This window comes from Anomaloglossus baeobatrachus, chromosome 12 (genome assembly GCF_048569485.1).
Source record: "Anomaloglossus baeobatrachus isolate aAnoBae1 chromosome 12, aAnoBae1.hap1, whole genome shotgun sequence".
NCBI lineage: Eukaryota > Metazoa > Chordata > Amphibia > Anura > Aromobatidae > Anomaloglossus > Anomaloglossus baeobatrachus.
In genome coordinates this window covers 11383826-11405187 of record NC_134364.1, presented here as the reverse complement: position 1 = coordinate 11405187, position 21362 = coordinate 11383826, and the positions used below count along the sequence as shown (strand labels likewise).

Here is a 21362-nt window from a genome sequence, read left to right as displayed (position 1 = left end):
GCATGAATCCTGTTTTTTTTCTGCACCAAACTACACAATAACGATCTTCTCTGATGCAGTTTTGCTGTTTTTTATGTCTTTCCCCGAGTATTTCATGCGGTTTTGATTCAGATGTGAAGCAGTGTTTTTACGCATTTTTATAGTACAGAAAAGTTTGGATTTTGCTCGGAGTTTTTTTCTTGCATTTTTTTAAGCTCCACATAAAAACCTCTACAAAAAAAAAATCACCAAAACCGCAGAGTTCAGCGGCGTCTTTACATGGAATCACATCCACTTTGCTTGGACAGATAAACACAGCAGAATATATGTGCAAAAAAAGCAGCAGAAAAACCCAGCATTTATGCTACATGTGAACACGGACTAAATGTCCCAGCAAAGTGGAAGAGACGACATGAAATCTCCGCCCTCGGTGTCTAAAGACGTCGCTGAACTGTGCGATTTTGGTGTTTTTTTTTCCTCTATAGGCTTCTTTGTGGAGCCTGAAAAAAATGCAAGGAAAAAAAAATAACATTATATTTATAAACTCAGAATCAAAGCTTTTCTATAGTATTAAAAAAGCATTAAAAATCCGGATTCACATCTGCAACAAACATATCAACTATCAGGGAAAACGCATAAAAAAACGCAGAAAACACGCAATAATTATTATTGCACTCATGGTGCGGACACCTGGAGAAAAAGCGCAGCATTTACGCTCCGTGTGAACACGACCTCAGCGATACATTTTTATTACATTTTTCATGGGTTTAATACAGAAAAATAATCAATTGCGCCATGTTTTTACGCCATTTACCGATCCCCATAAATAATCTGATCGCTGTGTGGTTCGGGTCGTTACGATTACAGGGACACCAAATAAGTCCATATTAATTGCTGATTTGTGATGTTTATTAGTTTATTAAAAAAGCGCAATAAAAATTACATTATTCTATTTTTTTTTAATTCTTTTTAGTAATTTTATTAGAAGAAAAAAATCTGTTTTCCTCTCCCTCTAGAATACAGAACATAGAGATGCTGCTCTGCACAATGGAGCTCTGTGTCCAGTGTAATCTGCTGTGTAAGAGGCCGCAATGCAGCTTTAAATATCTCAAATCCTTCCTCTGACATCATCAGTGCTTGTGGCTCAACAGCTAGGGCTGCTGGAACATGTTTGAAAATTGCTGCTTTGATTCCAGAGGCTGGTGAAGATGAAGAAAAGTATTTTTCTACATAATTGTATTTTTTTTCTCATTTTTCATTCATGTAACTGAATAATCTGCTTCTGGCTTCTCTGCAATAAAGGTAAAGATTACCAAATCCTCCTCAGTACAGGCAGTGGCTCAATGGTAGAGCTGCTGCCTATGGACAATGAGTTCATGAGTTCTAGTCCTTGGAAACCAGAGTAGATGAGAATTAAATTATGCACTGAACCCAGTGACCCATGGGACTGTGGGAGAGGGCCCTCAAATTGGGACACTACCGCTGAATCCAGGACTGTTGGGAGGTATTTCTTAATAATCAATGTAAAAAAAATAAAAATACTTTTCTCCCTCAATTTTCCCATAAGGCAAATACAGCATTACAATTGATCAACCACTGAGGAAAAAAAAACAAAGAAAAACAACAAAGGGCAAGCAAAGCAGCAAAATAATAGGCGGCACGGTGGCTCAGTGGTTAGCACTGCAGCCTTGCAGCGCTGGGGTCCTGGGTTCTAGTCCCACCAAGGACACCATCTGCAAGGAGTTTGTATGTTCTCCCCGTGTTTGCGTGGGTTTCCCCCGGGTTTTCCGGTTTCCTCCCACACTCCAAAGACATACAGATACGGACTTTACCGTATTTTTCAGACTATAAGACGCACCCTGGTTTTAGAGCAGGAAAATAGGAAAATAAAATTTAAAGCAAAAAATGTACTCATGACACACTGTTATGGGGCGAGGATTTGCTGCTGACACTGTTATGGGGGTAATGTCCCCAAATTCTCTACAAAGATACCCCATCCTGGTAATGATCCTCATGCCTTGTATATACAGTATATACCCCCAACCTGCTCATATACCCCCATCTTACTCATATACCCCCACCCTTGCTCATAATATACCCCCATCCTGCTCATAATATACCCCCATCCTGCTCATAATACACCCCCATCCTGCTCATAATATACCCCCACCCTTGCTCATAATATACCCCCATCCTGCTCATAATATACCCCCATCCTGCTCATAATACACCCCCATCCTGCTCATAATACACCCCCATCCTGCTCATAATACACCCCCATCCTGCTCATAATACACCCCCATCCTGCTCATAATACACCCCCATCCTGCTCATAATATACCCCCATCCTGCTCATAATATACCCCCATCCTGCTCATAGTATACCCCCATCCTGCTCATAATTCACCCCCATCCTGCTCATAATACACCCCCCATCCTGCTCATAATACACCCCCATCCTGCTCATAATACACCCCCATCCTGCTCATAATACACCCCCATCCTGCTCATAATATACCTCCATCCTGCTCATAATATACCCCGATCCTGCTCATAATATACCCCCATCCTGCTCATAATATACCCCCATCCTGCTCATAATACACCCCATCCTGCTCATAATATACCCCCATCCTGCTCATAATACACCCCCATCCTGCTCATAATACACCCCCATCCTGCTCATAATATACCCCCATCCTGCTCATAATATACCCCCATCCTGCTCATAATATACCCCATCCTGCTCATAATATACCCCCATCCTGCTCATAATATACCTCCATCCTGCTCATAATATACCCCATCCTGCTCATAATATACCCCCATCCTGCTCATAATATACCCCCATCCTGCTCATAATATACCCCATCCTGCTCATAATATACCCCCATCCTGCTTATAATATACCACCATCCTGCTCATAATATACCCCCACCCTGCTCATAATACACCCCCACGCTGCTCATAATACACCCCCATCCTGCTCATAATATACCCCCATCCTGCTCATAATATACCTCCATCCTGCTCATAATATACCCCGATTCTGCTCATAATATACCCCCATCCTGCTCATAATATACCTCCATCCTGCTCATAATATACCCCGATCCTGCTCATATTATACCCCCATCCTGCTATACACCCCCATGCTGGTATACGGCCCGCATCCTGTGGCACATAAAAAAAATAAATGTTCATACTCACCTTACCTTACCTCACCTCACTCCCTGCAGCATCGCTCCTCCTCCCGTCTGTGTCACAGGCAGCGCCGCTGAGTGGAGCCGTCCCCGTTCCCCTGCAGCCCCGCGATCTCCTCCTGGCTGCCGGCGGCTGCGTATGGAGCCGTCCCCGTTCCCCTGCAGACCCGCGATCTCCTCCTGGCTACCGGCGGCTGCGTATGGAGCCGTCCCCGTTCCCCTGCAGCCCCGCGATCTCCTCCTGGCTGCCGGCGGCCGCTGAGTGGAGCCGTCACCGTTCCCGAGTAGCACCGCAATGTTCTCCTGTCTGTGTCGGCGGCTGCGTGTGGACACGTGCGCACAGCGATGACGTCATCGCTGTGCGCACTGCTAGTCTCCACTCAGCGGCCGCCGGCACAGACAGAACATCGCGGTGCTGCAGGGGAACGGGGACGGCTCCACACGCAGCCGCCGGCAGCCAGGAGGAGATCACGGGGCTGCAGGGGAACGGGGACGGGTGAGTACACTGATTCACTGCACCCCGCGCTGATGATGATGCACAGGGAGCAGTGAATACAGTCGCACATGATCACTCCAGGCTGTAGTTGCCAGGGGTGATCATGCGGGCCGGCTGTTTATCCCTCGCCCATCATCCCGCCCACCTGTCAGCGCTGAGAGATGGGCGTGCATATTAAATGAGCGGGTCCACGTGGTCACAGCAGGTGCTGCTGCAGCCTGCTCATGCCCCCGATGACCCGCTCCACCGCAGCACCCTCATTCCCCACAGCCCTATATTCATACCATAAGACGCACCCCCCACTTTCCCCCAACATTTGGGGGAAAAAAAGTGCGTCTTATCGTCCGAAAAATACGGTAAATTGTGAGCCCCAATGGGGACAGTGTTGCCAATGTATGTAAAGCGCTGTGGAATTAATAGCGCTATATAAATGAATAAATATTATTATTATATATTACCAATAAATAACAAAAGTAACAGGAAACATTAGGCAGGGAGGGGGTAGTACGACTAAAATCATGTATGGGGAGTGGGGTGAATTCTTTTATTTTATTTTCTTGCCTCGTGTTATAGGGAATAAGTGACCCCTGTACGGATCCATATTCACGCCGCTCTCTACCTCATTTTGTTTAATTGTTTATTTTTGTTATTTAATAAATAAAATAAAGGAAAATAAAGAGACATATTTCTACATATACCGTGGAAATACAGTAAGAAAAATATATATATATACACTTACACAGTGATTGAAGCGGCAAATATCTATACCATGCGGTATATTATGTACATACATGATATCACACATATACAGTGATGGAGGAGGCAGATATCTGCACCATGCGGTATATTGTGTACATACATGATATCATACATATACAGTGATGGAGGCGGCAGATATCTGTATCATGTGGTATATTATGTACATACATGATATCTGCCGCCTCCATCACTGTATATGTGTGATATCATGTATGTACACAATATACCGCATGGTGCAGATATCTGCCGCCTTTATCACTGTATATGTGTGATATCATGTATGTACACAATATACCGCATGGTGCAGATATCTGCCGCCTTTATCACTGTATATGTGTGATATCATGTATGTACACAATATACCGCATGGTGCAGATATCTGCCGCCTCCATCACTGTATATGTGTGATATCTGCACCATGCGGTATATTATGTACATACATGATATCACACATATACAGTGATGGAGGCGGCAGATATCTGCACCATGCGGTATATTGTGTACATACATGATATCACACATATACAGTGATGGAGGCGGCAGATATCTGTACCATGCGGTATATTGTGTACATACATGGTATCACACATGTACAGTGATGGAGGCGGCAGATATCTGCACCATGCGGTATATTGTGTACATACATGGTATCACACATGTACAGTGATGGAGGCGGCAGATATCTGTACCATGCGGTATATTGTGTACATACATGGTATCACACATGTACAGTGATGGAGGCGGCAGATATCTGCACCATGCGGTATATTATGTACATACATGATATCACACATATACAGTGATGGAGGCGGCAGATATCTGTACCATGCGGTATATTGTGTACATACATGATATCACACATATACAGTGATGGAGGCGGCAGATATCTGTACCATGCGGTATATTGTGTACATACATGATATCACACATATACAGTGATGGAGGCGGCAGATATCTGTACCATGCGGTATATTATGTACATACATGATATCACACATATACAGTGATGGAGGCGGCAGATATCTGTACCATGCGGTATATTGTGTACATACATGGTATCACACATGTACAGTGATGGAGGCGGCAAATATCTGTACCATGCGGTATATTATGTACAAACATGATATCACACATGTACAGTGATGGAGGCGGCAAATATCTGTACCATGCGGTATATTATGTACATACATGATATCACACATGTACAGTGATGGAGGCGGCAGATATCTGTACCATGCAGTATATTGTGTACATACATGATATCACACATGTACAGTGATGGAGGCGGCAGATATCTGTACCATGCGGTATATTATGTACATACATGATATCACACATGTACAGTGATGGAGGCGGCAGATATCTGTACCATGCAGTATATTGTGTACATACATGATATCACACATGTACAGTGATGGAGGCGGCAGATATCTGTACCATGCGGTATATTATGTACATACATGATATCACACATATACAGTGATGGAGGCGGCAGATATCTGTACCATGCAGTATATTCTGTACATACATGATATCACACATATACAGTGATGGAGGCGGCAGATATCTGTACCATGCGGTATATTATGTACATACATGATATCACACATGTACAGTGATGGAGGCGGCAAATATCTGTACCATGCGGTATATTGTGTACATACATGATATCACACATGTACAGTGATGGAGGCGGCAGATATCTGTACCATGCAGTATATTGTGTACATACATGATATCACACATATACAGTGATGGAGGCGGCAGATATCTGTACCATGCGGTATATTGTGTACATACATGATATCACACATATACAGTGATGGAGGCGGCAGATATCTGTACCATGCGGTATATTATGTACATACATGATATCACACATGTACAGTGATGGAGGCAGCAAATATCTGCACCATGCGGTATATTCTGTACATACATGATATCACACATATACAGTGATGGAGGAGGCAGATATCTGTACCATGCGGTATATTATGTACATACATGATATCACACATATACAGTGATGGAGGAGGCAGATATCTGCACCATGCGGTATATTCTGTACATACATGATATCACACATATACAGTGATGGAGGAGGCAGATATGTGTACCATGCGGTATATTGTGTACATACATGATATCACACATATACAGTGATGGAGGAGGCAGATATCTGCACCATGCGGTATATTCTGTACATACATGATATCACACATGTACAGTGATGGAGGCGGCAGATATCTGCACCATGCGGTATATTATGTACATACATGATATCACACATATACAGTGATGGAGGCGGCAGATATCTGCACCATGCGGTATATTATGTACATACATGATATCACAAATATACAGTGATGGAGGCGGCAGATATCTGTACCATGTGGTATATTATGTACATACATGATATCACACATATACAGTGATGAAGGCGGCAGATATCTGTACCATGCGGTATATTATGTACATACATGATATCACACATGTACAGTGATGGAGGAGGCAGATATCTGCACCATGCGGTATATTATGTACATACATGATATCACACATATACATGATGGAGGCGGCAGATATCTGTACCATGCGGTATATTGTGTACATACATGATATCACACATATACATGATGGAGGCGGCAGATATCTGCACCATGCGGTATATTGTGTACATACATGATATCACACATATACAGTGATGGAGGCGGCAGATATCTGTACCATGCGGTATATTATGTACATACATGATATCACACATATACAGTGATGGAGGCGGCAGATATCTGTACCATGCGGTATATTATGTACATACATGATATCACACATATACAGTGATGGAGGCGGCAGATATCTGCACCATGCGGTATATTATGTACATACATGATATCACACATATACAGTGATGGAGCGGAGGTGACATTTATACCATGCTCTTTGGTCTCATGTTTGTCCCTTTTAATTATTTACAAAGTAGTGATACCTGGATTTTGGACTCTCCGCTCTTGTGGTTTTGCCCTGATGTCGTATTATGTAAAAATGTCATTATCACATGAAGTATCCTGGATGGCAATACAGACGATGCAGCCCCTGATGAGTGACGGCCCCTCGACCCTCTCCAATGACAGATGTGGTGCAGAGGGAAGGCGCGGGTTATTTGTTTTTGAAAGATCCTGCCAAATTATGTATTTTGCTTCAATTTGTGCAAAATCACAGCAAGACCTCACATCTAGGGGCCTGTCAGCAGGAATAGGGAAATATTCCTCAATAAATAAAATATAATATATATATAATATATAATAATAAATATATAAATAATATAATAAATAAAATGAGGCCTTTTCTCAGGGATGTGCCAGTGATGAGAAATCCCGCATAGAAGCCACATGCAAATTAGCTGGGAAGTGCTCTGGGGCGTCAGACTAATTCGTCCTAGGAGTTACCCGCCCACAGTGCATTTGTCGCCTAATTTGCATATAGTTTAGGTGATGAAAAATGGCTTTATAGGCCCGGATAGGATAGCATAACACCACTGTTTGTTAGGGTACGCTCACACAAGCGTATGAATCGGATCAGTGCATATTGCACTCGGACCAATGTTAGTCCATGAGGGAGAGCAGATGATCTACTTTTTTCTCACCCAGATTCTGGATCAGAGGAAAGTCGCAGCATGCTGCGATTGTCAGCGAGAGCTGTGTCACCCGCACCCATACAAGTCAATGGGTTTGAGTGAAACATTGGTTTGCACTCTGATGACTCTGGAGTGCAGTGCGATAATTGCATCAGTTGACAATGGAGAAGGGGAGATCAATCCCTCCCTCTCCTCCACAGCTGTGATCCGATCGCAGGATCGGATCACAGTATAATGACACTTGGATCACGCTGGCAGCAGAGCGGGAGCCGAAGGTCATTAGCATATCACATCTGATGACATACTATCATGTGACTCCAGCCTTACCTGCAGACATCCCCGACGTGTTCCGGACATGTATTCGATTGTGACGTATTAAACATCGGACAGCGGCTGGAACGAGAGACCTCAGCAAGTGCAGACAAACCATGCCGGGCGCCTGCCAAGGAAAAAAGGACAAGCTCATTAGGGATAGCACATCAAATAAGAGGCATGTTTACTGGATGTGCATCAAATGCGCCAAAATACTGCACTGACGTACAAAGACGCGGTGCAGGCAACAGTGACCCACAGACAAAATATGGCACCGCCATTGATCCAGGGGCCACTCACGGCACAATCTCAGCGTTATCGTTCAACAACAGCAAAAAATGCGATTATGAAGGATTATCTGAGATGGTCCCAAAGTTTGCTTTTTTTTTACGACATTCTGGAGGAGGATTGTGCCGAAAATCTAAGGATATTTTGAAGTCACTGAACTATTAATGCAACCAACAAGTCACAATGCGGAGGAGCCAAAGCCAACCAATCAGAAGTCACATACTTAGGACGGGTTACGAGGAATTTGGGTCCAGTTCTCTTTTTTGTTGTTGTTTTTTGGGAATGCGAATCACCCATAGAACCCAATGGGAGCGTAAACAATAAAAAACGGACGCCATTCATATAGTGGCCACTAAAAAACGGACGCCATTCATAAAGTGTCCACTAAAAAACGGACGCCATTCATAAAGTGGCCACTAAAAAACGGACGCCATTCATATAGTGGCCACTAAAAAACGGACGCCATTCATATAGTGGCCACTAAGAAATGGACGCCATTCATATAGTGGCCACTAAGAAATGGACGCTATTCATATAGTGGCCACTATTTGCCGATTCCTCAAAGATAACGGAGGAAACAGAGTTAGGAATTTTATTATTTTTTATTAATTGTGAACGTAAAAAAAGAATGGACGTCAAAAACAGACAAATTAATAATATATGGAAAGTGAAAAAAGGACGTACTGCACAATATATGGGGCTCATTACATGTATGCCTCCCAACTCCTGAAGAACAGAAAGAGGGATAAAATAAACGGCGCGTACAGTGCACAGCGGCAAATTTTGACCACGCCCCTAGCCACACCCATTTGGCAGTGAGGGAAGTTCTGCAGACGCCCCGGACTGTTCATTCATTCATAGTCATGTCAGCCAAAACATTCATCTTTATGTAGCGTCACTATATGACATGTGGCTTTTTTCTGTCTGTACGGCCGTGTTCACATGTTGCATAAATCCGGTGTGTTTTGTTTTCTGCACCAAATTACACAATAACAATCTTTTCTGATTATTGCATTTTTTATGCCTTTTTTCCCATTATTTCATGCGGTTTTGGTGCAGATGCCTTTTTAATGTTTTTATAGTACAGAAAAGTTTGGATTCTGCTTTCAGTATCTGCAGTTTTTTCCTGCATTTTTTAATCTCCACATAGAAACCTCTAGAGAAAAATAATGCACCAGATGCGCAGATTTCAGCGGCATCTTCACATGGAATCACATCTGTGACGACATGGACTCTCATGGGTTAAAGTTTCTTAACATTCAGCCAGACGTATTGTTCTTTTGTGTATTAACTTATGTTTGCTTAGCTATTTTTTCTCCAGACCCTTTCAGTAATCATTGTATTGTAGTTGTGTATTGCTAATGTAATTACCTTAGTAGCCATTGTCTAGTCGGTGACTTGCAGGCTCCATGTAGATATCCTCAGTCTTTCTACCCACATCATTTAAATGAACATGATCCATGCAGCTTGAAATTCATCCAATGGGAGAAGCAATCTTGTCCAACCAATCCGATCAGGACGCAGTGTATCAAAGTGGAAGGCTGTGGCTATAAAAGGGATTTCTTTAAGTCACGAGGTTGTTGTTGATGGATGGGCATGATCCAGTCTAAGCTCTTAGGAGCATGCTAGAGGATCAGGATACCTTGTGGCTTCAATCTAGGGACTTCCGTTCCGATTGAAGGCCACATCCACAGTCTAGGGATTTCGACTCCGGCTGCCAGGATTATATCATCATACCAGAGACTACTTAAGGAGGAAACCCAGGTTGGGACAAATCAGTCACCTGGTACAGACTTTGCAGACCTCAGCCAGCTTCCTAAATCTGGCGTTATTCCAGTCACGGTGGGTGCCCGCCGAAAGCGGGGTGCTGCTGGATTGGAGTAAGTAGCCCTGGAAGCTCTGAGGCACGGACCTTCTAATCCCTGGTGAGCCAGCGGAAGGGGGGGGGAACTGTTGCCGGTTACATTCTGTGGTTTTCCTGGTTATGTGCCATGTGCCGTTAATTGTTTGGGGATCCAAAAAAACCCTTAATGTTGTGATTCCTTCACCCTGTGTTGTCTGAGTAGTGTTCCGCCCACGGTTAAGGAGGTTGTGCCTTCAGTTGGGATGAGCCCTGAGCCCCGCTGTCTTTCTAAAGGCGGCTGGTTCAGTGGACAAGAGCACTCACTGACCCCCGTGTCTCCACAACATCCACTTTGCTCGGACAGTTAAATTTAGCAGAATATATGTGCCAAAAAAAGCAGCAGAAAAACACAGCATTTATGCCACATGTGAACACGGACTAAATGTCCCAGCAAAGTGGATGTGACGTCATGAAATCTCCGCTCTCGGTGTCTAAAGACGCTGCTGAACTGTGCGGTTTTGGTGCTTTTTTTTCTCTATACTCTCTATTCTCTATATTCTCGACGTTTTTGTGGAGCCTGAAAAAAAATGCAAGTGAAAAAAAAAAAAAACGTTACATTTTTAATGCAGAATCAAAGCTTTTCTACAGTATAAAAAGCATTAAACACCTGGATTCACATCTGCAAAAAAACATGGATAAAACATCAGGGTAAACGCATAAAAGAAACTCAGCAAACACGCAATAATCAGAGAAATTGTTATTGCGCTCGTGGTGCGGACACCTGGAGGAAAACGCAGCATTTACCCTCCGTGTGAACACGGCCTCAGCGATACATTTTTACTACATTGTTTATGGGTTTTAATAGAGAAAAATAATCAATTGCGACATTTTTTTTGCTATTTATCGATTTTCAGAAATAATCTGATTGCTGTGTTGTTTGGGTCGTTACAACTACAGTGAGAACAAATATGTCCATGTTATTTGCTGATTTGTGATATTTAATATTTTTTTTAAAAATCACAATAAAAATTACATTGTTCTATTTTTTTAATTATTTTTAGTAATTTTATTAGTAGAAAAATCATTTCCTCTCCGTCTAGAATACAGGACACAGAGATGCTGTCTGTACAATGGAGCTCTGTGTCCTGTGTAATCTGCTGTGTAAGAGGCCACAATGCAGCTTCATTTATATAAAATCCTCTCTCTGACATCATCAGAGTCTGTGGCTCCACAGCTAGGGCTGTTATGTGTTTGAAAGTTGCTGGTTTGATTCCAAGGAGGGGGGAAATTACATTTTCGTCATTTTTTTTTTCTCATTTCTTTATAGTAGTTTTATAGGGAAAAAAAAAATCTGACTTCTTCCTACACCTACATAGAGATACAGTTTATACATATATCTATATCTCTATGTAACTGAATAATTTGCTTCTGTGCCTTCAATACAGGTCAAGATTACCAAATCCTCCAATGCCCCTTAGTAGTATCAGTGGCTTGATGGTAGAGCTGCTGCCTATGAACAAAGTACTCACAAACTCAAGAGTTCTTGTCCCGTCGTGGGAATAAAAGTGAAGATGAGAATTTAATTTATGCACGGCTCTTCTTGAGTTTTTATTCACTGAACTGAGATTAGGAGTCGGGACAAAAGCAGTGAACAGTGGGACTGTGGGAGGGACCCCCAAATCAGGACACATCCCGGGAGGTATGATTACATGTATCAGCCCTCTGTATGTTAATGAGCCCTATAGCTGGATATAAGGTTCGGCTACATGCAGATTTTTTTTCTCTTTGTGTTGCTTTGGATAACTGTGGATTGACAGTTAAAACTGAAGAATTTGCTACAAAACGTGTCACCTTAGACTAAGTGTGTGTAATAAGTCCGTAGCCAAATATTTTGGCCATATAATAAGTTTCTGCACTGTCCATATACAATGGATAACTGGCAATGCAGACATGGATCACATGTAAAAAATTGGAGAGATTTCCACTTCCAGAGTTCATTATGTCTGTACATATCGTCGTTATACGCGGATATGTGTTATATACGATATCGTCGTTATACATGGATATGTGTTATGTAGGATATCGTTGTTATACATGGATATGTGTTATATAGGATATCGTTGTTATACACGGATATGTGTTATGTAGGATATCGTTGTTATACGTGGATACGTGATATACAAAATATCGTCGTTATATGCGGATACGTGTTATACAGGATAATCGTCGTTATACATGGATATGTGTTATACACAGATATTTGTTATATAGGATATTGTCGTTATACATGGATACGTGTCATACAGGATATCATTGTTATACAGGATATTGTCGTTATACATGAATATGTGTTATACAGGATATTGTCATTATACATGGATATGTGTTATACAGGATATCCTCGTTGTACATGAATACGTGTTATACAGGATATCCTCATTATACATGGATACGTGTTATACAGGATATTGTCATTATACATGGATACGTGTTATACAGGATATCCTCGTTGTACATGGATATGTGTTATACAGGATATCCTCATTATACATGAATACGTGTTATACAGGATATTGTCATTATACATGGATATGTGTTATACAGGATATCCTCGTTGTACATGGATATGTGTTATACAGGATATTGTCATTATACATGGATATGTGTTATACAGGATATCCTCGTTGTACATGGATATGTGTTATACAGGATATCCTCGTTGTACATGGATATGTGTTATACAAAATATCCTCGTTGTACATGGATATGTGTTATACAGGATATCCTCGTTGTACATGGATATGTGTTATACAGGATATCGTTGTTATACATGGATATGTGTTATACAGGATATTGTCATTATACATGGATATGTGTTATACAGGATATCCTCGTTATACATGGATACGTGTTATACAGGATATCGTCGTTATACACGGCTTGTGCAGCACTATTCCTCCCTCATGTCTGCAGTATGTGTACATGAGACGAGCGCACCTCCGCAGTGCTTTCCTACGTCGCCTACCTCAGGAGCGGACAGGACAGGTACATCCATGACAGGTGACGGTTCGGGGCCGGATAACACCGCGAGATTCTCTTCTACAGATTTTCTTCACTCAGTATCAATTTTTAACTAACTGGTTACACAGTGATAGGTGTGGACCCTTGAAGGCCGCATTCACAGCACAGAAACGTATATTTTTTCCTGTAGGTGTTTGCACCAAACACTCAACTATGTATTGTATTTTTTATTCCTTTTTCGTCTACAGAAAAGCAGCGATTCCACACTTTAGAACACAATGCGATCTTACATGCATGTTTATCAGTCTTTACAGAGGAGAAATGCAGCAAATGCCGCTCAGTGGGGGGCGATTTATCAGGAAATAACCTCCACTTTGTATAAACTCGGAGTCCTCGGTCCCAGGATGAACGTTTGATGAGTTTCGATGCTGCGGAATTTATTTTTGGTGTTTCATGATTTAAACAAAGCTAATTTATTTTTGATATTTTCTGGAATTTTGCTTTGACAAAAGTTTATTGATATACTTGCAGTACACCCCTCACATTAGTGTAAATATTTTATTATATCTTCTCCTGGGACAGCGCTGCAGATCTGACCCTGTCATACAATGTGCAGCGTCAGTGCGCAGCTTGTGTACACTGTGCAGCGTCAGTGCGCAGCTTGTATACACTGTGCAGCGTCAGTGCGCAGTTTGTATACACTGTGCAGCATCAGTGCGCAGCTTGTATACACTGTACAGCATCAGTGCGCAGCTTGTATACACTGTACAGCGTCAGTGCGCAGCTTGTATACACTGTGCAGCATCAGTGCGCAGCTTGTATACAATGTGCAGTGTCAGTGCGCAGCTTGTATACAATGTGCAGCGTCAGTGCGCAGCTTGTATACAATGTGCAGTGTCAGTGTGGAGCTTGTATACAATGTGCAGTGTCAGTGCACAGCTTGTATACAATGTACAGTGTCAGTGTGCAACTTGTATACAATGTGCAACTTGTATACAATGTGCAGTGTCAGTGCACAGCATATATAGAATGTACAGTGTCAGTGTGCAGCTTGTATACAATGTGCAGCGTCAGTGCGCAGCTTGTATACAATGTGCAGTGTCAGTGTGGAGCTTGTATACAATGTGCAGTGTCAGTGCACAGCTTGTATACAATGTACAGTGTCAGTGTGCAACTTGTATACAATGTGCAACTTGTATACAATGTGCAGTGTCAGTGCACAGCATATATAGAATGTACAGTGTCAGTGTGCAGCTTGTATACAATGTGCAGTGTCAGTGCACAGCTTGTATACAATGTGCAGTGTCAGTGCGCAGCTTGTATACAATGTGCAGTGTCAGTGCGCAGCTTGTATACAATGTGCAGTGTCAGTGCGCAGCTTGTATACAATGTGCAGTGTCAGTGCGCAGCTTGTATACAATGTGCAGTGTCAGTGCGCAGCTTGTATACAATGTGTAGTGTCAGTGTGCAGCTTGTATACAATTTACAGTGTCAGTGCGCAGCTTGTATAACAGTGTAAATAACTCAGCACAGCCATTAATGTCTAAACTGCTGGTAACAAAAGTGAGTACACCCCTCAGTGAAAATGGCCAAATTGTACCCAATTAGTCATTTTCCCTCCCTGTCATGTGACTCATTAGTGTTACAAGGTCTCAGGTGTGACTGAAGGAGCCGGGGTGTTACATTTGGTGTTGTCGCTCCCACACTCTCTCATACTGGTCACTGGAAATTCAGCATGGCTCCAAATGGCAAAGCAATCTCTGAGGATCAGAAAAAAAAAAAGAATTGATAATCTACATAAAGATGGCCGAGGCTACAAGAATGCCTTTGTACTGGTCACCTGGTTTGCATCACATTGCGCTGCAGGACTGTGGTACCAGACAGAGCTGCAAACAATTTGCATTTGCTAAAGACAAGTGGACGAAGGACCTGGATTACTGGAATTGTCCTGTGTCTGATGAGACCAAGATAAAGTTATCTGGGTCAGATGGTGTCAGCTCCAGGTGATGAGCACAAAGACAACTGTGTCCTGCCTACAGTCAGGCATGGTGGTGGAGGGTCATGGTTTGGGGCTGCATGAGTGCTGCCGGCTGTGGAGGCTACAGATCATTGAGGGGACCATGAATGCCAACATGTCCTGTGACATAAATCAGAGCAGGATCCCCTCCCTTCATATTCCACCATAATAACCCCAAATACCTCCAAGATCCCCACTGCCTCGCTACAGACACTGAGGGAAAAGCTGCTGGACTGGCCGAGTGTCTCCAGACCTAAACCCTATGGAGCATCTGTGGGGTCTCCTCACACGAAAGGTGAAGGAACGCAATGTCTGTAACATCCACCAGCTCCGGGATGTCATCATGGAGGATGAAGAGGATCCAGCGGCTCCTGTGAAGCTCTAGTGACCTCCAGGCCCAGGAGAGGGAAGGTCGTGCTGGAAAATAATGGCGGCCCCACAAAATAATCACACCAAGGGCACAATTTGGCCATTTTTTTTCCTTAGGGGTGTACTCACTTTTGTTGCCAGTGGTTTAGACATTAATGGCTGTAAGTTATTTACACTGCACATTGTATATCAGCTGCACATTATATCACGGGGTCAGATCTGCAGCGCTGTCCCAGGAAAAGCTGTGATTCACAAAAATGTGTGGGGTGTACTCACTTTTGTGATACGCTGTATGTTGTGACATTGGGGATTTGAAACGCACAATGACCCGGAAATAGGATTCTTCAGGTCAGTAGGATTATGGAAAAACTTACTTTTTTCTTTATTTTACTTTATGTAGTGTGTGTGGTGTATAGATATATATATATATATATATATATATATATATATATATCTATATATATATATATCTATATATATATATATATATATATATATATATATATATATATATATATATATATATATATCGTGTATATGTGTGTGTATATATAAAATTTATTTACATAACAAAGTTCAACTTTCTGTTTCTGGCTATAGGGTGTTGTGAAGACATATTTTGTGCACGTCCATGTTCATATTGGTACATGAAATATATTATATTATTTAAAGTGTGTATATATATTATTTTTTTTTTATTTTGTTCCCTTCCTCTACGACATTTAATTGTGCTGCCAAAACTAGGAACACCGACACAAAATGGCTTCTAATGGGATAAAAGAAGCCACATCTGTTTTTCCTCCATACATAAACCCCTGGACATCTGGCTGAGACAAGCTTTGTTTGCAAGAAATGACACCTGGATTTCAATGAACAGCGAGCGCTTGCACTGCAGGTCAATTTATGCGCAGAAAAAACTGCACTGTGTGAATTGCATCTTTCACATCTCAGCTACTTTGGAAATAGCACAGATTTATAGTATCACCATTTGCCTGTAGGGCTTGTTCACACTCTGCAGACTTGCTGAAGCTTTTTCATCTGGATCTTGGGATGGGAAACCTGCACTGGATTTACATTAGCAGTAAAGCAACAGATTTTAATGTCTGGTGTAGATTTTTTTTTTTTCCTCCTTTGTCGTCACGTGGAAACATGGACTTAAGGCCCTGTCACACACAGAGATAGATCTGTGGCAGATCTGTGGCAGATCTGTGGCAGATCTGTGGCAGATCTGTGGCAGATCTGTGGCAGATCTGTGGCAGATCTGTGGCAGATCTGTGGCAGATCTGTGGCAGATCTGTGGCAGATCTGTGGCAGATCTGTGGCAGATCTGTGGTTGCAGTGAAATTGTGGACAATCAGTGGCAGGTTTGTGGCTGTGTACAAATGGAACAATATGTCCATGATTTCACTGCAACCCCAGATCTGCCAAAGATTTATCTGTGTGTGACAGGGGCTTTAAGTCTTTCTACAAGGCAAAAATTTATTAATTTTTTTTTTTTTACTCCCATCCATGTTACTGGAGCGTTCTAAACTTCATGCACCTACTGCAAAACGGATCAGCGCGCCGGTGTACGAGGACCTCTCCAGTCAGTATCCAGAGCCCCGCACGTCACTGGAAACGGATCAGCGCGCCGGCGCACGAGGACCTCTCCAGTCAGTATCCAGAGCCCCGCACGTCACTGGAAACGGATCAGCGCGCCGGTGCACGAGGACTTCTCCAGTCAGTATCCAGAGCCCCGCACGTCACTGGAAACGGATCAGCGCGCCGGTGTACGAGGACCTCTCCAGTCAGTATCCAGAGCCCCGCACGTCACTGGAAACGGATCAGCGCGCCGGCGCACGAGGACCTCTCCAGTCAGTATCCAGAGCTCCGCACGTCACTGGAAACGGATTAGCGCGCCGGTGTACGAGGACCTCTCCAGTCAGTATCCAGAGCTCCGCACGTCACTGGAAACTGATCAGTGCGCCGGTGTACGAGGACCTCTCCAGTCAGTATCCAGAGCTCCGCACGTCACTGGAAACGGATCAGCGCGCCGGTGTACGAGGACCTCTCCAGTCAGTATCCAGAGCTCCGCACGTCACTGGAAACGGATCAGCGCGCCGGTGCACGAGGACCTCTCCAGTCAGTATCCAGAGCTCCGCACGTCACTGGAAACGGATTAGCGCGCCGGTGTACGAGGACCTCTCCAGTCAGTATCCAGAGCTCCGCACGTCACTGGAAACTGATCAGCGCGCCGGTGCACGAGGACCTCTCCAGTCAGTATCCAGAGCTCCGCACGTCACTGGAAACGGATCAGCGCGCCGGTGCACGAGGACCTCTCCAGTCAGTATCCAGAGCTCCGCACGTCACTGGAAACGGATCAGCGCGCCGGTGTACGAGGACCTCTCCAGTCAGTATCCAGAGCCCCGCACGTCACTGGAAACGGATCAGCGCGCCGGTGCACGAGGACCTCTCCAGTCAGTATCCAGAGCTCCGCACGTCACTGGAAACGGATCAGCACGCCGGTGCACGAGGACCTCTCCAGTCAGTATCCAGAGCTCCGCACGTCACTGGAAACGGATCAGCGCGCCGGTGCACGAGGACCTCTCCAGTCAGTATCCAGAGCTCCGCACGTCACTGGAAACGGATCAGCACGCCGGTGCACGAGGACCTCTCCAGTCAGTATCCAGAGCTCCGCACGTCACTGTAAACGGATCATTTCTCCCATGGGAGACATTTGGGATTCTTTTACCTCCTTGTGTTATGTGTAAAGTATAGTGATGTACAGTGACTGATATGATGAATATGAGCCCGCGCAGAGGTACCGCTTTCTTTGCTGCCGTCTATTGCCTTTTGATTCAATAGTCCCACATTTCATTTCTCTTTAAGGCTATGTTCACACTGTTTTTGATCAGATTTTTTTTCGGCAGCAAAACCTCATCTTTTGCTAATTAGAAACTTGCCGTTTTGTAACTGGTTTTCCGGTGCTGGCTGCGCATTCTTTCAAAACATGAGTAATTACCAAGATGGTTGACAAAACAGTCAGGAATAAAAGCGCAGGTGTTCTCTGTGTGTCTGTGATCACATAGGCTTTGCTGGGACTGTGAAGGCAGCGGATTATTATCATGGATATGCGTAAAACAAAGGTAAAACCATCCTAAAAAACGCTCGGTGTGAACATGGTCTAAGTCTCTGTGTGTGTGTAATTCTGTGCTTATGGCTTCCAGGTCGCTGGTAACTTCTTCTGATCTAGGACCTATTAATGTTGGGCTCATAATACAAGGACATACAATCAGCAGGAAAGCACTCACCTTCTTCTACCACTGAAGGGTGAAGCCGCAGCGTCCCCGGCCAGAAACAGGAAGCGAGAAACAAGGTTCCTGAAGATTAGTTCTTAGTATCACAGCGACACCTGGTGGTGACAGAACAGAACTGCTGTGGGATTATTTATTTTTATGTACAATCTATTTTTATTGTAAGGCTATGTTCACATTTCCGTTAAATTGTGTCAGTCACAATCCGCTGCTCTGGTAAACAACGGAATCCGTTTCGCGGATTCCGTTGTTCCGATAGACTTGTATGAGTGGCGGATTGTGACTGATGATGCTGCATTGCACCCTCCGCCCGACTGATCAGTCGTGGAACAACTGACCGCCGGGCAGGAGGAGCACAGCATGTAACGTTTTTTAAGCAGCGCGATCCGTCAGATTTCGCTGTGCATGCGCTCTGGCTCCGTGCACACGTAACCAGGATACACATCGGGTTACTAAGCAATGCGCTTTGGTTAATTACCCGATATTTACACTGGTTACGTGTGCAGGAAGCCTGGTAACCAATATAAATATCGGGTAACCAAGCAAAAAGTGCTTTGCTTATACCAAATATTTACCCTGGATACAGTGTGCAAGGAGGCCGACACTTCCCCGCTCGGCTCCGCCCCCTCCCGCACTCCGCATGTACTAACACACACACCTGTCCCCAGCCCTGCAGTCCCCGCGGCACTGACGTCCTAAGTGCCACGGCCCCGCTCGGCTCCACCCACCCTGAACTCCACCCCCTCGTGCTCCGCCCCCCGCACACAACAGAGTCCGACAAAGAATTCTGTTTTGTCATCCGTTGTACAGCGCATCAGTCACATGCGTCAAGCAACGCATGTGACTGATGCAAAACAACGGAAATGTGAACTTAGAGCCTAAAACATGTCAAATTATACATATAAAACAAGATATCCAACATGACAATTATTGTTAGTTGCATAGTAAAGAGGTCAAAATTTAACAATTTAAGCAAACAATTTTTAACAAATCACATTCTCTACACCCCGGATCCAGTGGTGGCCGCGGGTAACCTCAGTGACAGCTCAGCTGATCGCGCTACTCACCTCATTTGCTGCGTTGAGCTGACAGGAGCGGCGGTGTATTCTGCAGCTCCTGTCACCTGCATGCAGTAGAGCTGGATGCGACGCTGGAGGTCCGTGGATTACGCCGGACATGGAGGGCTTTGTTGGGGTTAATAAATTGGTAATGAGGGAATTTGTTAGTGTTTTTTAATTCTAATAAAGGATTTTTCGGATGTGTGTGTGTTTTTTAACTGTAACCTACAGATTAATCATGGAAGGTATCTCATGGAGACGCCTGACATGATTAATCTAGGATTTAGTGGCAGCTATGGGCTGCCATTAACTCCTTATTACCCCGATTGCCAACGCACCAGGGCCAATCGGGAAGAGCCGGGTACAGTCCCAGAACAGTCGCATCTACTGGATGCGGCCATTCTGGGCGGCTGCTGGCTGATATTGTTAGGCTGGGGGGCTCCTCATAACGTGGAGCTCCCCATCCTGAGAATACCAGCCTTCAGCCGTGTGACTTTACCCTGGCTGGTATCAAAATGGAGGGGGACCGCACGTCGTTTTTTTTAAATTATTTTTTTTTAACTGCACAGTATAGTCCCGCCCCCCGACGGCTGTGATTGGTTGCAGTGAGACAGCTGTCAATCAGCGTGGGGGTGTGTCTAACTGCAACCAATCATAGGCGCCGGTGGGCGGGGAAAGCAGGGAATAAGAGATTGAATAATGAGCGGCCGGCTTTTTCAAAAGAGGAAAAGCCAACGGAGTTTAGTGAACAGCCGTGCAGCGCCACACCGGTGATCGGGGATCGGTAAGTATGAGAGAGGGGGGAGACTGACCGACAGACAGAGAGAGGGACATACAAGACAGAGAGACCGACAGACAGCGAGTGAGGGACAGACAGACAGAGAGACCGACAGACAGACAGAGAGACCGACCGACGGACTGAGGGAGATTGACCGACATAGACAGGAAAAGAATGACCGACATCGCTAGAAAAAAGCACAAAACGTACACGGAGCATACAGAGATGCATCCGTGTCACGTATTGTGCACACATAACCATTGACTTTCATGCTGTCCGCGTATGCGTGTTCCGTGCAGAAAACGGACATGC

At 44.1% G+C, this 21362-nt stretch overlaps 1 protein-coding gene across 3 annotated transcripts in view; it reads right to left on the bottom strand.

Moving 5' to 3' along the window:
- The window catches only part of DGLUCY (D-glutamate cyclase), a 102403-nt gene extending 83145 nt beyond the window's left edge, over window positions 1–19258 (bottom strand). The window contains exons 1-2 of one of the 3 annotated variants that reach the window (XM_075329858.1): window positions 19212–19258; window positions 8399–8510 (exon numbers count right to left, since the gene is read on the bottom strand). In XM_075329858.1, coding sequence (XP_075185973.1) covers window positions 8399–8501 — 103 coding nt within the window. In that variant the 5' untranslated portion in view covers window positions 8502–8510; window positions 19212–19258. Of the gene's footprint in view, window positions 1–8398; window positions 8511–10042; window positions 10070–13539; window positions 13607–19211 lie in introns of those variants that run through there. The other 2 variants (XM_075329856.1, XM_075329857.1) reach the window with 2 other exon arrangements.
- Window positions 19259–21362: the final 2104 nt, after the last annotated feature.